Source organism: Heterostelium album (assembly GCF_000004825.1).
Source record: "Heterostelium album PN500 unplaced genomic scaffold PPL_scaffold8, whole genome shotgun sequence".
In the NCBI taxonomy this organism is placed as follows: domain Eukaryota; phylum Evosea; class Eumycetozoa; order Acytosteliales; family Acytosteliaceae; genus Heterostelium; species Heterostelium album.
In genome coordinates this window covers 1,993,194-2,014,002 of record NW_008805070.1, presented here as the reverse complement: position 1 = coordinate 2,014,002, position 20,809 = coordinate 1,993,194, and the positions used below count along the sequence as shown (strand labels likewise).

General features: G+C 31.2%; 12 protein-coding genes across 12 annotated transcripts; 9 read left to right on the top strand and 3 right to left on the bottom strand.

Annotated features, from left to right (window-relative positions):
• Nucleotides 1-682: 682 nt before the first annotated feature.
• Nucleotides 683-3,480, top strand: PPL_08441 (uncharacterized protein; the record flags this gene model as incomplete). Its single annotated transcript, XM_020579258.1, has 4 exons — nucleotides 683-869; nucleotides 1,712-2,674; nucleotides 2,758-2,823; nucleotides 2,891-3,480. The coding sequence occupies 4 exons, from the start codon at nucleotides 683-685 to the stop codon at nucleotides 3,478-3,480; spliced, it is 1,806 nt and encodes a 601-aa protein (XP_020431097.1).
• Nucleotides 3,481-3,601: 121 nt separating this feature from the next.
• On the bottom strand, nucleotides 3,602-4,858 carry PPL_08440 (FNIP repeat-containing protein; the record flags this gene model as incomplete). The annotated part of the gene is made up of 1 exon (XM_020579257.1): nucleotides 3,602-4,858. The coding sequence occupies one exon, from the start codon at nucleotides 4,856-4,858 to the stop codon at nucleotides 3,602-3,604; it is 1,257 nt and encodes a 418-aa protein (XP_020431096.1).
• Nucleotides 4,859-4,963: 105 nt separating this feature from the next.
• Nucleotides 4,964-5,322, bottom strand: PPL_08439 (uncharacterized protein; the record flags this gene model as incomplete). Its single annotated transcript, XM_020579256.1, has 2 exons — nucleotides 4,964-4,971; nucleotides 5,016-5,322. 2 exons carry the CDS (start codon nucleotides 5,320-5,322, stop codon nucleotides 4,964-4,966), a joined length of 315 nt encoding a protein of 104 aa, XP_020431095.1.
• A 228-nt stretch (nucleotides 5,323-5,550) lies between these two features.
• Nucleotides 5,551-5,673, top strand: PPL_08438 (uncharacterized protein; the record flags this gene model as incomplete). The annotated part of the gene is made up of 1 exon (XM_020579255.1): nucleotides 5,551-5,673. One exon carries the CDS (start codon nucleotides 5,551-5,553, stop codon nucleotides 5,671-5,673), a length of 123 nt encoding a protein of 40 aa, XP_020431094.1.
• Nucleotides 5,674-5,744: 71 nt separating this feature from the next.
• Nucleotides 5,745-7,434, top strand: PPL_08437 (uncharacterized protein; the record flags this gene model as incomplete). The annotated part of the gene is given in 3 exon segments (XM_020579254.1): nucleotides 5,745-5,791; nucleotides 7,103-7,213; nucleotides 7,233-7,434. The coding sequence occupies 3 exon segments, from the start codon at nucleotides 5,745-5,747 to the stop codon at nucleotides 7,432-7,434; spliced, it is 360 nt and encodes a 119-aa protein (XP_020431093.1).
• A 55-nt stretch (nucleotides 7,435-7,489) lies between these two features.
• Nucleotides 7,490-7,627, top strand: PPL_08436 (uncharacterized protein; the record flags this gene model as incomplete). Its single annotated transcript, XM_020579253.1, has 1 exon — nucleotides 7,490-7,627. One exon carries the CDS (start codon nucleotides 7,490-7,492, stop codon nucleotides 7,625-7,627), a length of 138 nt encoding a protein of 45 aa, XP_020431092.1.
• A 658-nt stretch (nucleotides 7,628-8,285) lies between these two features.
• PPL_08435 (uncharacterized protein) lies at nucleotides 8,286-9,887 on the top strand (the record flags this gene model as incomplete). Its single annotated transcript, XM_020579252.1, has 3 exons — nucleotides 8,286-8,309; nucleotides 8,720-9,339; nucleotides 9,431-9,887. The coding sequence occupies 3 exons, from the start codon at nucleotides 8,286-8,288 to the stop codon at nucleotides 9,885-9,887; spliced, it is 1,101 nt and encodes a 366-aa protein (XP_020431091.1).
• A 64-nt stretch (nucleotides 9,888-9,951) lies between these two features.
• On the top strand, nucleotides 9,952-12,661 carry PPL_08434 (uncharacterized protein; the record flags this gene model as incomplete). The annotated part of the gene is made up of 3 exons (XM_020579251.1): nucleotides 9,952-10,863; nucleotides 10,938-11,995; nucleotides 12,532-12,661. The coding sequence occupies 3 exons, from the start codon at nucleotides 9,952-9,954 to the stop codon at nucleotides 12,659-12,661; spliced, it is 2,100 nt and encodes a 699-aa protein (XP_020431090.1).
• A 1,457-nt stretch (nucleotides 12,662-14,118) lies between these two features.
• Nucleotides 14,119-15,732, top strand: PPL_08433 (uncharacterized protein; the record flags this gene model as incomplete). The annotated part of the gene is made up of 4 exons (XM_020579250.1): nucleotides 14,119-14,322; nucleotides 14,373-14,502; nucleotides 14,860-15,546; nucleotides 15,716-15,732. The coding sequence occupies 4 exons, from the start codon at nucleotides 14,119-14,121 to the stop codon at nucleotides 15,730-15,732; spliced, it is 1,038 nt and encodes a 345-aa protein (XP_020431089.1).
• A 62-nt stretch (nucleotides 15,733-15,794) lies between these two features.
• Nucleotides 15,795-16,052, top strand: PPL_08432 (uncharacterized protein; the record flags this gene model as incomplete). The annotated part of the gene is made up of 1 exon (XM_020579249.1): nucleotides 15,795-16,052. One exon carries the CDS (start codon nucleotides 15,795-15,797, stop codon nucleotides 16,050-16,052), a length of 258 nt encoding a protein of 85 aa, XP_020431088.1.
• Nucleotides 16,053-17,224: 1,172 nt separating this feature from the next.
• On the top strand, nucleotides 17,225-17,647 carry PPL_08431 (CAP domain-containing protein; the record flags this gene model as incomplete). The annotated part of the gene is made up of 1 exon (XM_020579248.1): nucleotides 17,225-17,647. The coding sequence occupies one exon, from the start codon at nucleotides 17,225-17,227 to the stop codon at nucleotides 17,645-17,647; it is 423 nt and encodes a 140-aa protein (XP_020431087.1).
• Nucleotides 17,648-17,696: 49 nt separating this feature from the next.
• On the bottom strand, nucleotides 17,697-20,371 carry PPL_08430 (uncharacterized protein; the record flags this gene model as incomplete). The annotated part of the gene is made up of 3 exons (XM_020579247.1): nucleotides 17,697-19,569; nucleotides 20,013-20,037; nucleotides 20,125-20,371. 3 exons carry the CDS (start codon nucleotides 20,369-20,371, stop codon nucleotides 17,697-17,699), a joined length of 2,145 nt encoding a protein of 714 aa, XP_020431086.1.
• Between the last annotated feature and the right edge of the window lie 438 nt (nucleotides 20,372-20,809).

The following is a 20,809-nucleotide window of genomic DNA, read 5'->3' as shown; positions in this document are numbered from 1 at the left end:
CAATGTAATCTAATAGATACTTCCTCTTCCGTGCTGATTAGAGGAATTCCATCTGACTGGTTCAATAACAATCGCTGATCCAATTTCTACATTCTAAGTTTGTATAATCTAATATTTGACCAGAGAATTTCATGCTCACAACTCACAAAGGATGCTATTAACCACATTTGTTTATTTTGTAATAGTCTATCGATAACAATTGGGTTAGCAATGCTCAAATCTCTCTCTAACTCTGCTAAATAATGTGATTATAACTTTCTAGTCTGTAATTTTATAATAAACTTTTCTGAAGCTGTTGGTGGTTGGGAACTAAAATAACATTCATAGTTCTCGATAGTGCTGCTATAATTCGATCTATCTGTTCTGTATTCTAATAAATAACTGCTTGTTAATAAGGACTATAAACGAATACAAAATCTAAATGCAAGCACAACAGTAACATATTTATCGAAGTGAAGTGACTTGCAATTCTGTTAGGTACAAAATAGTTTATCTTAGATTGTCGAATTCTTAGAAAAATTAAACTAAAAATTTTACAAAATTGACTGATAATATAATTATTTCAGATTCAAGACAATATTTCAAAAGATACATTAACATATAATCCACGAATTACAATACTATTTATGATTAACAATAATCAATATTGATAATAAGCAGTTATCTTTCTATTATTTTTAATATGTCAATTGAATATACAAAAGGAAACGCTATTTCAATAGCAATCAATAGTTTCAATGTTGGTTTCGCTCATGGATGTAATTGTCACTGTAAAATGGGTAAAGGTATTGCCAGAGAGGTAAGAAATCGTTTACCTCAAATGTATAGTGCTGATAAGTCGAGTGTTATCGGTGATAGAAACAAACTAGGTAGTTATACATTTGTAAAATACCCATGGGGAGTAGGTTATAATCTGTATACACAATACTCTTGGAACGATCCTAATAATATGGTAGATTGGACTGCAGTTAATAGTTGCTTCAAAGCCATGTTTACTGACATGCAATCACGTGGTCTCCAGAAACTTATTATACCTAAAATATGTTCAGGTCTGGCACGTGGACACCTCACTGAACAAGAAGCATGGTCAAAAGTGGTTGCCATCATTCAGTCACAGCGTCCAGAGCCTATATCTGTTCTCGTAGTAGAGTTTACAAGTACATAAAATATAAAAAAATATTTATTTGTATGCTCTCTTTTATAAGAGATCAATAGAAATAATAAAAAAATAATAATATTTATTATTGTTGATAATATAAGTTTATAATGCTCTTCTGAAATTGTATGCTCATATCATAGCATACAATAAGGATATAAATAAATAAAACAATCATTTATTGATAGACAATCACTAGACGAGTCATATTGATATCAAATTTATTAAAAAATAGAAAAAAAAATTAAATATTAGAAGTACAATAATTTTTGTCAAAAGTTCTCTTTAATACTCCATCCTTTAACTCACTCTAAAAGGTGGTTTATTGATGTTTTTATATGAACTTCAAAAGACTCCCACACCTTCTCTCAAAAAAGTAAAAAAATAAAAACATTTACTATTGTGATTTTGTAAATGTGTTTGAGTATCTAGTATAACACTATCAAAATAATTTATTGCAACAACAAAAAGAAAAGCAAAGCAGATTTGAACTAAAATGTAATTATAAGATGACAATATATAATAAATCATGTCTAATAGTTATTATTCTTTTAGTAGTAGTTATTTTAAATAGTTTACTTGTTGATTCTCTAGATATCATTAACGATGATGATCATGATGACAATCACCACGATTTAGGTTTTCAACACAACTGTATCCACGATAACATTAACGGCAATGAAAAAATAATCTCTAAACATCGGAGTTTACAGACTGACGCGTCAGTCACTACTCATCCCATCCGATTGATTTTCAACACCACCTATTTAGATCTCAAACATAGAGAATCTCAAACTTGTTACCATAAAGGACAAGTAGTGACTTTGAACAGCGTAACCAACCACACCTGTAAAAAGCATGATATCCTAACACCAGAGTTGGCTGACTTGCTCACCAAAGTCGTATTGCCACACATTTCATCGACCTTTGCCAAGTATCTTAGTGTAAGAGGTACGAAAAGAAACTCGTATCACCAACCGTTCACCTGCTATGAAGATTACTCGATGGACATCACCGATGGATTCGAAGGAGATTATATCATCTATGTTTCTGCTCATCCAATAGCGGCACGTCACACCATTGCCTACTCACGATCCTGTCTAACACATGCCGATAACGGTGCACCGTATGTGGGGATCTTTAACTTTGCTCCAAGTTTCTTCACACCTTTCACCAATGAGACATATCGCCAATCAAACCAAGCACTTTGGAACAAGTTCTTACGTGTCGGCCTGCATGAAACTACTCATGCACTCGGTTTCAGCGCAACGCTATATTCCAAATTCCAAGATCGTACCACTGGCAAACCATACAGTCATAAGATCAACCCTTCTATTAATAGCAGCTTAACAACACCATCAGGTGTCAATTTCCAATACAATAGATACTTTCTCACAACACCATCCGTTATCAGTGTAACAAGAAATCATTTTGGTTGCAAAAATCTCATAGGTGCAGAATTGGAAAACATAGGTGTTTCTGCTACTTCTCATTGGAAAACAACCAGATTTGGTGAAGGTACTTATTAATTAATCTGTATTAGATTTGTTTTACAAACGGAATTATTTATTAACTATTTTATTTTATATTTAACAATCTAGAATTGATGCTTGCACATGCCAAACATGTATCTCCACTAACAAATTTAACTCTTGCTTTATTATATGGTAAATTTACACACTTATATTTTATTCTTATTATAATACTAATTCTTTTTTTATTAATTTATATTAGATACTGGATGGTATGAATTAAATAATATTGGTAATGTTGAATCTACTAGCTGGGGTAAAGGTATGGGTTGTGATTTCGCAGATAAACCGTGTACGCCTGAAATTTGGAGTCGTGAAGGCTATTGGTCATCTGTCAACAACAAAACAGGTTGTTCAGCTTCGAGATCTGGTATTGGTAAAGCTGGATGGGTGACTTACAAGAAATCATTACCCGATGCCAGTCAACATTTCACCAATCCACGTGTTGGTGGTACTTCGGCAATATATGACAATTGTGTCTGGAATAAACCCGATGAATACTGCTTCGATACCTCACGTCATTCGAAATACGAAGATGAAATCATGGGTGCCAATTCTTTTTGTTTCAAACAACTATTGTCACCACAAACCCATAGAAGTGGTAGTGGTGGTGATGACCAATATGGTTATGGCTGTCGTCCCCAACGTTGTCGAGGTCTTCAACTTCAGGTTCAATTCAAAGGAGTTTGGTTCGATTGTCCTGCCGCACAAACATTATTACTTTCTCCAGAAACAATAATAGTCTGTCCCAATGACAACACTTGTTCACCCACTGCAATTCCATTAATATAATCCCGATTGTTATGAAACACACACTTTAGAAATAACTTGATTATTTAAATCTATTCAATAATGTTCAATTATGGTATAATAAATCTTTCATTATTTAATTTTTATCTATATTTATTTGTAATTAAATGTCATCTTGTAAACATTCCAATAAATTTGAAAAGAATTTGTCGATATTATTGATGTTGATTATACCAGTATTTAATTCATGTGTTTGTCCAAACAAGAGGTAATGATCATCGTCAAGTTTTCGCAAAAAGAGTTTGTTTTTGTTCATCGACAAGGTAACTATGCATAGATTGTAAATTGTTTTCGGGAATCCCTTCTTGCCAACTTGAATTGCTTTAAGTGGAATAGTCAATGAACGCACTGTTGGAGGCAAACTATCTAAATTGAATGGTTTTCGTTGATCAGAATAATTCGTAATGACCACTTCTTCAACTGTATTTGGTATCTCACCAAATTTAGCCACCATGAATTCATAATCAAATATTATGGTCGGTGGAATGGGATATCTGTGTGAAATTGTTTTTGAATAGTTTCCAATTTGAAGAGTTTCCACACCAATCGGAATTTTCCTGAGATAACTTCGTTCTCCTGGTATATCGAATAGAGGGAAAAATATACAAATTAGTTTTTTGATTTTCAAACCATCAAGTAATTCCATGCTAATTGCATCAACAGCAATTCTTTCAATTTGATATCTAGATCGATCGTAGAATGTCTCATTAATATCATGGCGAGTCTTGATAATATTAAGTTGCTTAATTGAAGTTGGCATTGAGGATTGTAACATTATCGGTGTCAATACACACAACTCTGTAAGAGATGCCGGTAGCGTGCTTAGATCGAGCATTCCATATTCAAAACTTGTAGCTTGACCCACTATTAACGATGTCAGATTGGAAAGTGATACAACACTTGGTAGCCAGGCTAATGGTGGGAAGATTACAGTGCGAAGTGAGCTCGGTAGTTTTACTTTGCCAGTATCAGGCGCACTCCAAGGATTGATGAAATCTAATACTTCGAGATTTGGCGGTAATGATTCAGCGTTAAATGACTTCAATGATCTAGGGAGTAAGTCTATTGCCAATTCATCACTTTGTACATTACCAAATCTCAATGTCTTCAGTGTCTTTGGAAGTGAAGCTGCATCGATTGGTTGATCGAAGCTCGCGCCAATTTTCAATTGCTTTAGATTCTGTGGAAGATTAGCCATTGAAAATGGTTCATCGTATTCATGCGATATCGATATCGATGTCAAACTCTCTGGTAATCGATATTTAGGTGTGCAACCCCGTAACTCTACAACATTTGATTTCGATATCAAACGATAGAGCTCATCTAAAACCAAACTATCTTGTGCATCTTCATCTGACATTATTTTGACAGTACTTATATTTGATTGAATACAATCTGTATCTTTAAGTTTATCTAAATGATCATTAAAAAATAAATATTAAATATTTTAATAAGTCATTATTATTTATAGATCTAAAGTAAATTAATATTAAAGAGATAGTTTAAAAGTTACCTACCTTTATCTAATACATAGTCACATTTAAATGCTTTATCATTAATAATTAATCTACAATTTGACTTTTGACTTAATGATTGATTGATTGACGATCGATATGAATTTAAATGATGTTTACTATTATTTTGATGATTAATCATATAGATATGATCAGTATTAAAATATAGATATTTATCTCTTTCTTCGAACCATCTTTTACAAACTAATGTAAACACTATTCTATCTATATTATCTTCTAAATAATTAACTATCTTTGATAACAATAGATGTGATAGATTCACTAATATATTTGTTTTATTATCATCCATCATTAATAATCAAATGAATGAACAAATCGATTAAAGTGTAAATTTAACAATTTTTTTTTATAGATATTATTGTTAGGTTGACAATCAACCTTTTTTCCCACCAATAATATTATACGATAAGATTTTAATTATCTTATTTTTCTTGGAAATCAATACTATACTTTTGTTAATTGGTTGTTTGATTAATAGAATTTCTTTTTTTTTAATATATTTTAAAAAATTATAACAATGGAGATTTCTAACTCTATTTTAGGAAAGAGATCATATCACGAGACAACATCAGTAGAGGAGGAACAAAAAAATGAAGAGCAACAACTTATCAAAGTAGAAGATATAGATTTCTGTGATTAATTTTAATAGAATCTATAATCTATAATATTATCAATGTTTGGAGAAATGTGTAAAGTTCTTTGTTGACTATCATGAATAAATTTAAACATTATTTCGATGTTCAAGGTTATAATTCAATGTAACACCTGATTGATCGATATCATAGAAGTGGTAGCACCACTCTTTATTTGATTCCAAACTACAATAAGTTTCAAAGCAACCTCTGCTGGTATCTTTGCTTAGTAATCTAATTTGGTTATTTATAGAGTTTAAAATAGATGCATTTTTTGCATTGACTGAGAAAGGTGCATATGGATCAAACTTCAGATTATCTTAATTTTTATTACTATTATTATTACTATTATTATTACTATTGCTACTATTATTGTTATTAATACTTGCAGCTAGATTGTTATTAAAATTAAATCTATTTTAAAATTTGGGTTGAATCTTGAGGATGTGAAGATCTACAGTTGCAATCTAAACAAGTACAGAACCTGGGAATACCATCTATCACATATCGAACATAAGCATTGAAAAAGATGGTTTATGTATGTATATAATTTAATTGGTTGCCTCAGTTTGAAGAAAATAATAATCCTGGTAGAAAAGCAAAGAAGAAAGTACAAAAGAAAAGAATGTAAACATAAGAAAGTTAGTAATAAAAGTGATAGAAGATCAAAAGCTAGGAAGAAATGAACAAAGTGCAAAATACTGCCTATTAAACTTTTTGTTATCAAGAAAATTAATTAAATAAATATTGATTATTATGTATTGTCAAAAAAGATTAACACAACAATGCTGTGCATTGATAAAACACTATCTGAAAATGACAACTATGCTTTGAACAACACTCCATAATCGAATGATGGGTATATCTTCATCTAACCAATCTTTGATTTGTTGTTGTAATTTAGATTTTGTAAATAAATGTGAATAGTTTACTTGATTCGTTTCTTTCTGCTAAAATGCATAAAAAAACTTGCTTTATTAAAATGTATTATAAATGTTATTATTAAATAAATAAATAAATAAAAGTACACAAAACAAAACTGGCTCTTGCTTGTAACCATAAATCGAATAAAATAAAAAAAACCACTCAGATCACATTAACCCCCACTAATTTTTAATTTTTACATTTTTCACAAAATTAATGTGCAGGCGAAAGTTGTTGGGAGCCAGTTTTGTTTTGAAATAAATTTAAATAAAATTTAATTAAAAAAAAATCGTGATCGCAGTGTGTGATCTGAAAACTTTTTAAAGTATTTTTTTTTTTTTTTTTTTTGAAATCATCATAATTTGTATTCTCAGGTACACCCACCTTTCTTTAATGAAATCTTTGAATGTACTAGATTGTCGGTAAGCATACAAGCAATAAATTATATTATATGTAATAAATAGCGCTATTAGTCACTTACTCTATCTATTCTTTTTTTTTATTTCTGGAAAGAGGTGTAAAATGGAATATTAAAGATGGTGAAGAATTCAATCCTATATATGGACCTGTTGTATTGGCAGAGGTTAGAGGTGCCGTAAGAAATATACTGATGGGTGAACGTTTGTCTTTGAATATACTGTAGATCGTGTGGTATTACTACTTCGAGATCGTGTGGTATTACTACTCGTGCTTTCGATATGCGTGCGATAGTCGACGGCGTCAAGTGGCACGGAAAGGTAGCCGGAACTAGAAAAACAACACTGGATTCCGTTTGGTCGAGAAGTATGCAATGTTGGTCGGTGGTTGCGATTGTCATCGTATGGATCTCTCCTCGATCATGTTGAAGGATAATCATTTTTGGTCGGCAGGAGGTAACATCACCGCCGCCGTAAAGAAAGCATGTGGTTGCGATGGTCATCGTATGGATCTCTCATCGATGACATGTTGGAGGATAACGATGTGTGGTCGGCAGGTGGTAACATCACTGCTGCAGAAAAGAAGGCGCGTTCTATTGGTGGATTCTCTCTTAATACTTGAACAGGTCCTGGTTTTCTGTTGTTTGCTGGTATCATTGTTTAAGTAGGAATGACGTGCATAGTAACGGAGCTATGGAAGTGACATGCGATCCTAAGCATGTGCATAGTAGGATCTAGTCGAAGTAAAAAAGTTTAACAAGAAGTGGTTATTCTCTGTTTGATAAAAATAGTTTATTTGTCAACATATGGTTTATTTGATTGATTGTTAATCATCTCAACAATCATTGACAAAGTTATAACACAATTAATTGTTATTTAACTGCAAAGAATTTTTATATTAATATTATTTATTTACTTACTTATTCGTACACTCTTAAAAATGTAAAAAGATCGACAAAATACTTTAGTTTGAAACTTCGTTATCTCACAATATAAATTTGAAGACTTTCACTGGAGGATGATGTTCCAATATCTCTTGTTGTTGAGTAAGTAGTAGATATGATGATCAAGATGACTTAGAAATACTTGTATCTTCAAAATATTACAAAGAAATGTTTGGTAATTAATTAATTCTGTTTAGTAGTAGTTTAGCAGAGTCAGTAGAGTGGTATTTAGTTTCGAATCAACACTTACACTAATAACCGGTTTTATGAACGTTCTTGAACCATCTTTCGCGTTAAGATAATCTCCACTATCATACTTCGTACTAACTATATTATATGATCTTGTGGTATATCAAAGAAGTATGTTTTCGAGCTCTTACTATAAAAATACTTGCTTTTACTTTGTATCATTGTTTATTGTAGTTGTTAAATTTAAGTGCTATTACCAAACACATTAAAGTCAATAAACCCGATGATAAAAAAAAAAGGATAACTGTTCTTGAGAACCACGTCAGCTTTCAGCCATTTTCGAGGCACTACAAACCGAAAAACTCAAATTAATTAATTTTTGAGTTTTTCATTTTTGGGCGTGATGTTCTACTTTCCAATAAAAGAAGTGGTTGTGCAAAAATTTGGCAAGCCACGTAGAATTTTACTTATTCAGCCACGTAGTACTTCGTTGAAAGTAGACAAAATCTATCAAAATAAGAGATATTATAGCTTCTCTCAAAACCAAAGAGTCAACTATAAATATGAATTTAAATCTTTAGATTTTAAATCTTGGAGATCATATCAAAATACACCATACAATGAAATACACAAATCTTTTATTTATTTTATTTGTTGTAACATTGTTATCTCTAAATCTTCATACCAAGGTAGATGCTCAAGTAACGATACCTGATAGATTGGAGACCTTTAAGAATGCCATTGTTGAAGGAGTGACCAATGACGCACCTACAACTCCCAAAACCATGTCAAAAATCACACCATACTTTGATAGTTATAACAACCTTAGTGGACTGAACATTGAATACAGTGATGGATCAACAAAGCTTGTAGGTAGTTCAGCAGGAACACAACAAACAACTTTAGTTTTAAGAGCTGTTCCAATTGTTTTAGTATCAGTTTCTGGAACTTCGAGTGCAACTCTTGGAATCTCATTCAAATTTGCTGATTCAACAATTCCAGCTACAATTGGAACAGTCGATGCGATCACATATCAATCATCAAATCCAGGTCAATGTCTTGTCGATATTAATAGTTTAAACCCTGTTGAATTTTCATTTGACAATGTTGATATCCGTTACCCAGTTCCATCATCGTCACCAGTTACTGTCCCTCAGTATTATTATCAAGAATCAAATGGTGAATTTAGATATCGATACGAGTATGTATATTTATTTTGAGAATGACATTATTAATATCATTAATGTTAACTAATTAATTTTTTATTTATATTTTATAATTTATCAATAAAGTATTCCTAAATCAAATGATTATGGAGCATTAATCGGACCAATTAGTCAAATTCTGATTGACAACTCCGTTGCTTATAATTTTGGAACAAATGAATTCTCAGTGACATCTCTTGTTCAAACAACATTACCAGGAACAATCATAACAAATAAACCTGCACCAGGAGGTACAAACAAAGGTGGATGGAGAATTGTAATCAATACAAATGGAGTAATTGTTTTCACAATTGACAACGGATTTGGTATTTACAGATCAACTTCATCAACATCACAAATACTTGATGGAAATTGGCATCTTGTTGCTGCTATTCGAAGATCCGATGGTCAATTGGAAATTTGGTTGGATGCTGTTAAACTCACAACAACAACAACAGGTTCCAATTTGAGTGCTAATTCATTAAATATGCTATATATTGGTGCAAATTATTATAATAATATAACCGACCGAACCACACTTTGATGGATCTATCGATGATATATCATTTTGGAATATTGCACTCACCCAAACACAAATATCAAAAATAATGAACAAAAAGATTGTTGGAAATGAACCAGGTTTGGTTGGATATTGGCCATTTGACAATAATTTCAAAGATATGAGTTCAAATGTAAATGATGCTAGAGCATCTAGAGCTATTTATTTTACTCCATTTACATTATCATTAAACTTTGGATGGTCATTTGGAGGATATTCATTCATAGCATTCCAAGTTCCATGGTCTGTAATTATGAATCCAACAACATCAACTGATACTGAGAAAGTACTTGTTTATCGATTCAAATTCACTCAATCAAATGGTGATAGATTCTATTATACAACCGATAGTTCATTCACTTCAAGTGGTTGGGTGAACGATGGTATTGCTTTCAAAGTATATCCACCAAATTCTGTAATACCTTCTACCAAACCAGTTTACAGATATTCAAGAACTCAAATTCCATCGCTTGGATCAGGATTAGTGTATGGATATTCAATTATTCCAAATTTACCAGGTTGGATAAATGAAGGTATTGTTTGGAAAACAACAAGTGATTCAACACCATCATTCCTTTCATATCAAGATCTTGAATATAAGATGATTCAAAATGTTGGATCACAGAAATGCTTGACATCACCAACAACATTTGCATCATCAGTAACACTTTCAACATGTGATCAATCGAATCTTCAACAATTCTGGTATTTGAAATATGATTCATTTGGACCACATCTTTACAATCCACAAACAATGATGTATATGGACAGACAAGCAACAACATTAATAGGAATAACATATTTTCCTCAAAACAATTTTTATATTCTCAATCAATTAACAAATGGACAATACACAATTCAAGAATATATTACTTCATTATGTCTTCAACTCAATACTGTTTCAAATATAGTTGAATTCAAAACTTGTGATTCATCAAATCAAAATCAAATATGGAAATATGTAAGTGGTTTTAAAAATTATTATTGTATTATTAATAATGTATTAATTATTTTCTCAAATAATAATTCATATAGCCAAGTTCAGTTTTAGTTGAAAGTTCGAAATCAATTCCATTGTTCCCAGGTGCATGTTTAGATTCACTTGGATTGAAATGTCCAACAACACTTCCAGAAGGTAGATCACTCAAGACATCAAGTTCATCACTCACAATCAACTCTCAAGGAAATGGATATTTATCACTTAAATCCGGAGGTTCTGAAGAATATTCATTGGGTGTAACATCTTCAACAGGACCATATTCAATGACAATTCAATCAGATGGAAATGTTGTTTTGAAAGGTAATACTGGAACATATGCGGCAATTGGATGTAATGGTCTTGGAGGTCAATATCTCAATCTTCTTGATAATAATCTTTATGGTTTACAATATGGAATGATCGTTCAAAACAATCAAAACAAGATGATTTGGTCGAAATTAGGATATCCAACATCATTCAGGATTGCATTGATTCCAGGTTCATTCATTAACCACCAAGATCCAACAAATAATTATCTTGGAGTCAATCAATTCATCACCAATGGAAGAGAATATTTGATTGTCAAGAAAACACCATCTGGTGATTCCTATGGCGCATATTTATATTATCAAAATTCAAACCTCGAATCCAATATGCGCTGGAAAATGGAAAATCCATCTTTGTTTAAAGAAGATCTCAGAATTTATATTCATTACAATGGTGATACAAACTCTTTTTGTTATGTCAATTCAATAACTGGAAAATATATGTGTGAAATCTTTGGTAGCTCGAACACCCTAAAGATTCAATCATCCCAATATCTTCAACTTCCAGTACCAGGAAATAAACAACCTTATGATAGAGCTGTGGTATTGCGTTCATCAAACGGACCAATTACATATGGACATATTGGTATGTTAAATTTAGGATATGATACAAACTATGTTGAACAACCGTTATCAAAATCTCTATATGAAAGTAGATTCCTAAGCTTACATATCCTTCAAAACAAATATACAATCCAAAATTTGCTTTCCGACCAAATCATTCAATCGCAAGAAAATCTTTATGTTTGTAAAAATGAATGGTCATCGACTGGTATTTATCAAGTAAAGTATGATACAACATCCTATTGTTCTCCCAATGCCAAGACAATGATTGATACAAGTAGTTCATTATTTCTACCACCAATCACTAACTATTTCATCCTACTTTCTTCAATGCCTGAAATAATAGTTTGTAACGCTAATGGAAAATTACTATGGTCTCAAGGATATAGTACTCTTTAGTTAAATAATTCTTCAGATTATAATGAAAACCACTTAAAGAAGGGACAATTATTTTATTTAATTTATTTGATATTAAATAAAGAAAATTAAATCTACACCTATGGTCTCAAGGATACAGTACTCTTTAATTAAATCTTAAATAAACAAAACCATTTTAAGATAAAAGAAATGTCTTTTATTGAATTATTATATTTATTTGTTTTTTTTTAAATGATTATACTTCCAAATGTTTTACGATCGATTTCATCGTTTTCAAGGAATGGTTCCCATTTGTTTTGTTCGACAGAGTATCGATGAATGTAGGTTGAATGACTCTATCGTGGCATCGGGCATAGAATCTCTGCTGCCGTCAATAATATAGATATGATCTTCACCGTCATAGCATATCGAGACATTGTAGTAACGATTTAAATTCTTTACGTTCTCGACAACGTGTTGAAATCGTAGTTCCAAGATACCAATCAACCGACTACTGCCAACCGACAAATTAACAAGATTATATAAGGGCAACAAAAACTTAATAAACAATTCATTATATTTTACAATCATATTTAAACACATAAACTATTTATTTATTATAACATCATTTCTATACTACTACGCTTTGTCGTTACTACCACAATCAATTTCATCACCAATCGCACCAAACTTCAATCGATCTCCTACATCGGTTTCCTCTAACACAAATCTAAACGATTTCGATTTTATATTGTATCTGATAAACTTGCTAGTACCTTCATCGTAACCAGTAAATATAGATATCTTCACCTACCAATGTCGTTGATATGGTTGTATTTCGTAAGTCGAGGAGTATATACCCTTCAGGAAACTCTACCTCTTCCGTATGAAAGTTATCTTCATCGATAAAATGGATCAAAGTTGCACCGTTTCTATGAAGAGATAGGATAGTATTTTTAGTTTGAATGATATTATTACTATTATTTATATCGATTAAATGTTTAATTCATTCAGTAATTGATTAACTTGTTGATTGTGTGTATCAATATCATCATTGATCGATTTCTTTAATTTATGTTCTTCAACTCTTAATAATAATAATAATAATAATAATAATAATAATAGTAGTGATATTAATGATTATATTTATAAATAAAAGAATAAAATCGATATAATCAAATCCAACATAAAGATTTAAGTTGAAAATTGTTTTTTTTCAAATCTTTCCTTTTAAGTTCTTTTAAATGAAGGTGAGTTGTGCTATCAGTTTCATTAGACTATTTGCAGCTCCTGGTAAAGAGATAATCTATTCTCTTTAGTATCTTCTAATTTGAATTGTCATAAATTAAAAAAAAGTAGTTAGTGACAGAAGGTTTATTGGTAGAATTTTTTAGAAAATGAACTTGTTGAATTATTACTATCAGATGTATAATTTTCTAAAACTTGGTTAGATGAACATTGATTTTCATGTGGTATAGTATCAGCACAATCATCATTGTAAGTAACATTTGGCAAGTTTGTTTTTAAATTGGCAGTTAGCTGGGGGAGTAGATGTAGTTGTTTTTCTTGGTCTTCCACGTTTTGCAGGTGCAGGTTCAAGTGTTGGAGTTTGTACATTTCCAAACATCGTTTGGGATTTGGCAATGAACTTTTCGTTGAGAGTGGACTTATCCTGATTGATAAACTAAGACGCTTGTAGTTATCGTCAAATAGTCGTCTAATTTGACATCAACTTGACCATCTGCCCAGGCTTTTCTTTTATAGTAGCGTTGGCTTGGTCATACCGAAGTTTACTGTCTGTGGTTGAATACAACACCATATTCTTAAACAATCTGTTTGAACAGGGCAATGAACACATATATTTTTTTTTACCACAAACAAAATCTCACATTACAAACACACATTCAACCTGTAATTCACGATTTTTAGTGTGAAGTCTTATGATTTTGTTTTTTTTTTTTTTTTTTTTGTAGTTCTTATAGAGAATAGAATGAATCAACAAATACAAAGAATAATTTTTTTAGAACTTTTTAATGATAGGTTATATAGTTTTAAATGGAGGTTATCATTGAATTTAGTTTCAAAGAAATGGTTCGAGTTCATGCAATCTAGTGTTGCTTTGTCGTTCAAGTTGAGATGCAGTTATAAATTAGAGTATGGAGTTAAAATGGTAGATATTGATTTATATCGTTTGGTAAACAATAAGTATTGTATTCTACGTTACAGTAGAACCATTTTTTGAAGATATCGGCAACCTACCAGCTATTGGATTTCGAGTTTCAACCTTTCATGTCATTATATAGTCAAGCTTTGGAGATTTTTGATCGAGTTATCATAGATTGCTACCATGGAAGCAATGCTAAACTCGAAGAAGGTATAGCTGGTGCCCTCAATCAACACAACAAACCAATAGGAGTGATAATATCTACATACCAATTGCTGAATCGCTTAAAAGTACCTATCATATCATTTTCTCTCTTTTATATGTCTCATTTATATGAACCACCAATCGGCACCTAACTTGAACCAGAAGAAGAGGAGGAGAATTATTTAAAGAAGATGTCAATAGATAAGATATGGAATGAACGACTTGAATCAATAGAGTGTGGAGTTACCTTACCTTTGTATCACACATTCCCAGAGCATCGACACAATCAATTTGTTCGTTTTCATTGATTTCGTATGGTTTCGAAATACAAGATTATCAATACTAGTCAGACTTTGAAAACAGTATCAGTAGGCTTCAATGCTGAGGATGCAACTTTATCACCAATCCTTTTGAACTCAAACATTACGAAACTAGTTATTTTTGATCATAAGTACAGTCATACACTGGAAACATCAAGTATTCTCACTCAATACACTCAACAATTCAAAAGCCAACAACCAAGTGAAATGATCAATCGATCGTTAAGAAAGTTGGTTATCAATGAGAGAAACGAGTTGCAAACCGACCTAGATAAATACACTATTAGGTTGAATCCAACTAAATACCTAGGTAATCTACAGCACTTGGAGATACCAATGCTCGCTGGTACTCACCAGAATCAGTGTATAAAGACACTCGGTAGTTCACAATTATCTTTGTTTGGTTTGAAACTTACAGCGCCCATAACAATGGAGAATGCTACTACCGATCTTTTGTTTAACCAACTCTTCAATATCAACAACAATAATAATAAGAATCGACTACGTAGCTTAACAATCAACGAGACAATATGTAGTTCAATCAGTGATATCGAGCATTTTATGAAACATTTGCAATCAAACAATCACTCTATCGATGCAATATCGATAGAGGTCAAAGATAACATGGAGAAACCATCGCTGGTCAACATGCTGTGGCAATCTTCACAATACATTCATAGCAAAACTAAGAATGTTGAATTTATAAACTTATCAACAACATATCATTTCAGTAAAATAAATAGACATTAATAAATTTTTTTGCGTGTCTGGTTGGTTTTGACAGACGTGTTACTTGACACCTTTACATAATCAACGTTTTTCTGTGTCAATAGTTCCAAAAATTTTGTGAAAATATCTATTTTTTTGTTTTTAATCTTTCAGAATTTATTTATAAATAGATCAAGAACTAAACTAGTTACTTCTCTTTGTTCTTCTCTTTCACAATTAACAAAGAATTATATAGTTAAAATAATAGAAATGGGAAAGTCGAGTTATCAAATAATAAATGAAGAATGGTTCGAATTTGAATTAGCAATCTATAAGATTAGAGAAGACAAGGTTCGAGATTGGTTATTAAACAGATTAAGAAAAGTTTACACGATCTTCGATGAAGACTTTAGAAAAGGTAGAGAAGAAGCCGTCAAGAGAGAGAAACAACACTTGGCAAGAGAAATCAAACTTCATTTATCTGATGATGATTACATTGCACCTCTTTCACAATGGTTAACAAAATAGATGTTGCTTGCTTATATATATAAATGTATTTATAAAATTAATAATATATTATTTTAAACAATAAAATACTATCTATATTGTTGTAAAAGTGGAGTACTACTCTTAAAATAACAACAATGTATCATTATATTATGTAGATAAAAAAAATATTAACAAATAATCATTTATTCAATTGTCTTTTTGTACGTACATGCAAGCTATCCTAACTTATTTCTATTTAGTTTCAATCAGTTTTTAAAAGTTTATAATAAAAGTATGATATTGGCAAGTATACTTTTAAAATTTAAAGGAAATAGAAACAAATTTTATTATAAATGAACAATAATGGCTCTTTTTTTTGTCAAATCAATCATAACAAACAAATATTATAACATGTAAAAGACGCTCAATGATCAAAAAACATTGCTACTTTAAACAATAGATAGAATAAACGAAATTGATTAAAGTGTAAGTGTGTTAAAAGTGTGTTGAAGTTTCATTTGATTGAATTTGTTTTTTTTTTCTTTTCTTAATATTTATCAAAAAAAGATAGATAATTGATCATTTTTTTGACATGTGTACACATATATGGGGTTGATTATATTTTACGTTTTTTTTTTGATGTGTGTCGGTTTGGTTTTTGATGTTATTTATTTATTTATTTATATCGAAATACAGAGAGGTAGTAAATGAATGGTAGTTTGTTTGTTTTTTTGTTATAATTTCTTTTTTTAGAAAAATAGATTGAAGTTATTTTGATATCAACGAGTAACTATTTGTAAAATGTCATTCAGATTTTAAATAAAAAATAGTCTATTTTCATACATCTACTTTTTTGTACAACTTTTTGATTGGAACTGAATGATTGATGAAAGTAGATGAAACATTTTGATTTATGTTTATGAATCTATTTTTTTAAAAGAAAATGGAATGAAAGATGGCTGTTAATTGGTTTGTTAAAAATAAACCTGTACAATTTATTTATCTTGATGAAGTTAACAATGTAAAGTAGTAGTTTGTTAAATAATTGGTGAGAAAATAAATTTATACTCAATTCCATTTCAGAATATAGAATAGTATAAATAGGGATCAAATATTATTTATTTGAATATCCAAAAATTAAAATAATATTAATTTATATATAAATATATCTTTTTATTTCTAAAAAAAATTAAAATATTAAAAATCTAACAATGGATTTAGAAATTATTTCCCAACTATTAACTTTGGTAAATCAAGAAAGATCGAGATATAATCTACAACCTGTTTACTCAGACAGAATTCTTAATATTTGTGCCCAACAACAATCCACTTACCAAGCCGATATCGATCAAATGACACATAACAATCCAAGAGGTAACCTTACAAGAAGAACTAGAATTTTGGGTGGTCAATATGTTTTGTGGGAGGAGAATGTAGCTGTTGGATATAGAAATGCTCAGGAGGTAATGAGAGGTTGGATGAACTCTCCTGGTCATAGAAGAAATATTCTAAGTCCAAGTATCAATAGAATGGGTTCCTCGAAAATAATTTCATCCACTGGCAGATCCTATTGGACACAATGCTTTGCTCAATCCAATTTCGATTCATCGCAAATGTTCTCATCAGAGAATTAAAAAATTGTAAAATTATTTTAGAAACTGTCGATAAATAAAATTTGTATTTTTATAATTTATTTGATTGAATAAAATTTAATCTATTTCTATAATCATAACAAACGGAATTTATAATCTTTGTTTGTTTTGTTGTTGATGGTATGCTGACGGTACTCGAGAGGAATTCGATAACTGGTAAATGTCTGTTGATTGTAGCGCTTTCAAGTGCTCTCTCCATAGACTCTTGAGTTGAATGAGGAATGAGGAATTGAACTATTGGAAGATGTCCTCTGGTTCCTGCATTTATGATTGCCATTAGATCGACCGGTGCCTTTAACTCTTCAACCAGATATCGGACGAGCTCAAGATTTCCGGTTTTTGCAGCTGCAGCCACGGCATCAGGATGACAAGGTAGATTATAATTCTTGTGTATCCAGATGATAGGTGCCAAATGACCATACATTGCCGCCATATAGTAGCCAAAATCTGAACATCCTTCAGTTCTGTTCTTGGCCAACCATTCCAACGGTTCAATATTGCCAAACTTACAAAAATAATCCATTGAACTTTCAGTGCAATTGGCTCCTTTGGAATGGATATACTTGAAAACTTCGAAATGACCTCCCGATGCCACCATATCCAACAATTCAAATTCGAAAGAGTGATCTAGCTTTTCGTGTAGGATCTTAACGGCTTCGAGATTGCCTTTACTCGCTGCGAAATTCATTGCCATCGGAGGAGCAGCTCCCTCAGTTCTATTGGCAACTAGGAACTCGAGTACCGGTAAATACTGTGGATTTGAAACAGTGAATGTCATTGCTGCTCTAGTGCAACCAGCAGTGGAATTGGAATGCAAATACTGTACGATTTCCAGGTGACCTTGGTTGGCAGCTTTATCAAATGCATTGGCAGTGCATCCACTTTGCGGCAATAGATATTCAACCACCGGCAGGAATCCAAGACTAGACGCAGCATCCACTGCTTTTGGTGAACCACTATGACCCATAACCTCACAGAGATATTTAACCATTTCTAGATTTCCGGTTCCAGCTGCCAGATCGACCAAGTTTTCTGTTGAAACAAATTCACCATTAAGGTGCAAGAACTTGACAATGTCAAAGTGGTTATTTTTAACTGCACTTTTCAAGGTTGATTGAGTGTATTGTTCATTTCTATTCTTGTGGAGCCAAGTCATTACCGACAAAAGACCTTTGGATGCAACACCATCCATTGCTCCTTTAAGATTCTGTGGAATATTAGATTGGTGTAACAATTCTAAAATGTGAATGTGTCCACTTAAAGCAGCATGATACATCCACATCTTTCCAGTACCATTTTCTCCAAACCAACCATTTGCCAGTATGAATGTAGCAATCTCTAAATTTGCATTGCAACAAGCAATCTGCATTCCATCACTGGAATCAGCAATCTTTGATACTCTAAAGATATATTCAACAATTGGCAAATGTCCTTTGGCAACGGCTTTATTAAATATCTTGGTAAAGTCGATTTGATAAGCTCCAGAGTTCAGATCGATTTTGTACTCCAAACATCGCTCGAAAGTATATTGTATTAACTCTAGATTTCCACGTGATGCAGCCTTTGTCAGAGATTTGAGGAACGACGACAGGAAATTGGTTGGAAAAGCCTGAGAACTGTCAGGGGCTGTAGCAGTGGTCATGGCGATGAGAAGCGACTCCAACACCTCTTTGAATCTCTGATTCAATCGAAATCTGACCAACTCACTTGGAAAGCATGCTAGTTGCTGCCAATTGCATCTTAGTGTTGCTTTTGCTGAATCTAGACTATCCGGTCGATTGGGCGACACATACTTTTGCAATCTATTCTTACAAGTCAAATCATTTATTTCTCTGACATATTCAAATATTTTTTGATTTATATCAATTAAATTGATTATTCTTTTAAAAGAATTATTCTCTTTACTATTATTATTATTATTATAATTATTTTCTAGCATATTTATTTAATGATTTTCGCTTCGATACCATTTCTTTCTAAATAAGCGAAAATATTTTCAACAAAATTTGACATTTTTCTTCCAGATAAAAATTCCCACCTTAGGATTTACAAAATATCAATAATATGTTTTGTGATATCACAAAACTAATAGTGCAAAGGGGTGACGTCACAAAACAAAACTGGGCTCCCAACTTTCGCATTATCTTGTTTTCCAAATAATAAGGAAAACCATATTTCACAATCAAGGTCGAAAAAAATCATTTTTTTCGACTAATTCTATTTTTTTCGAAATATTTATTTTATAATATCAAAAAATAAAAATAAAAAAACAATTTTTTTTAACTAGTTCGAAGTTCATTTTTATTTTAATATCATAAATAATGAACAGATTAACATCCAAATTTACAATTCATAGAGAAGTAAATGACATACTTAAAATATGTAATATAATTTTATTAAAAAAAAACAAATTTTTTTTTAGTATTATTGGTTTTATGGCATTTTTTCTTCTGGTTTACAATAAATTTCGTCATTCACTGTTTTTGTTGAGATAGCATATTTACCATACTCAAATTCTACTGTCACAGTGTTAAAAAGTGCGTTGATTTTAAAGCTAATTGATTCAACCACAAATCTTGCAGCAACTCCTGATTTATAGGTATCTCTGAACCACCAGTCGTTGGTAATCAATTTTGGATACTTGAAACTTCTCTCTCCATTTGGGTCAAGTAGAGTGCACTTGTAGTGATGTATAATAACTGACATTTTGGTATCATTCGACGAGTAAGATTCGTTTTCATTACATATTGAAATTTTATTTTATGTGATTGATTCATCAAGTGATCATAGTATGGTCTCACATTCTTTACTGATGATTCCACGAGTCGATCTTTAATGAAGAATTCCAAGTTATGCAAAACTTCTTTTAATTAATATGGGGTTAACATGCGAGAGCCAGTTTTGTTTTGCTTTTGTGATTCCTTTGAATTTCTCAATTTTTTTTTTGAAAAAAAACAAAATTGAATAAAATTTAGCAATGGTGGATGATCATCATTTTTAAAAGTTATAAAAGAAAGTATATTTTAATTTGATTCAAATAATAATAATTGAATATAACTTTATTAATATACTTAATCTTATTATTTGTTTACTTAAATCTGTTATTTTTATGCTTAAAAGAAATAACAATTAAATTTAAATTTA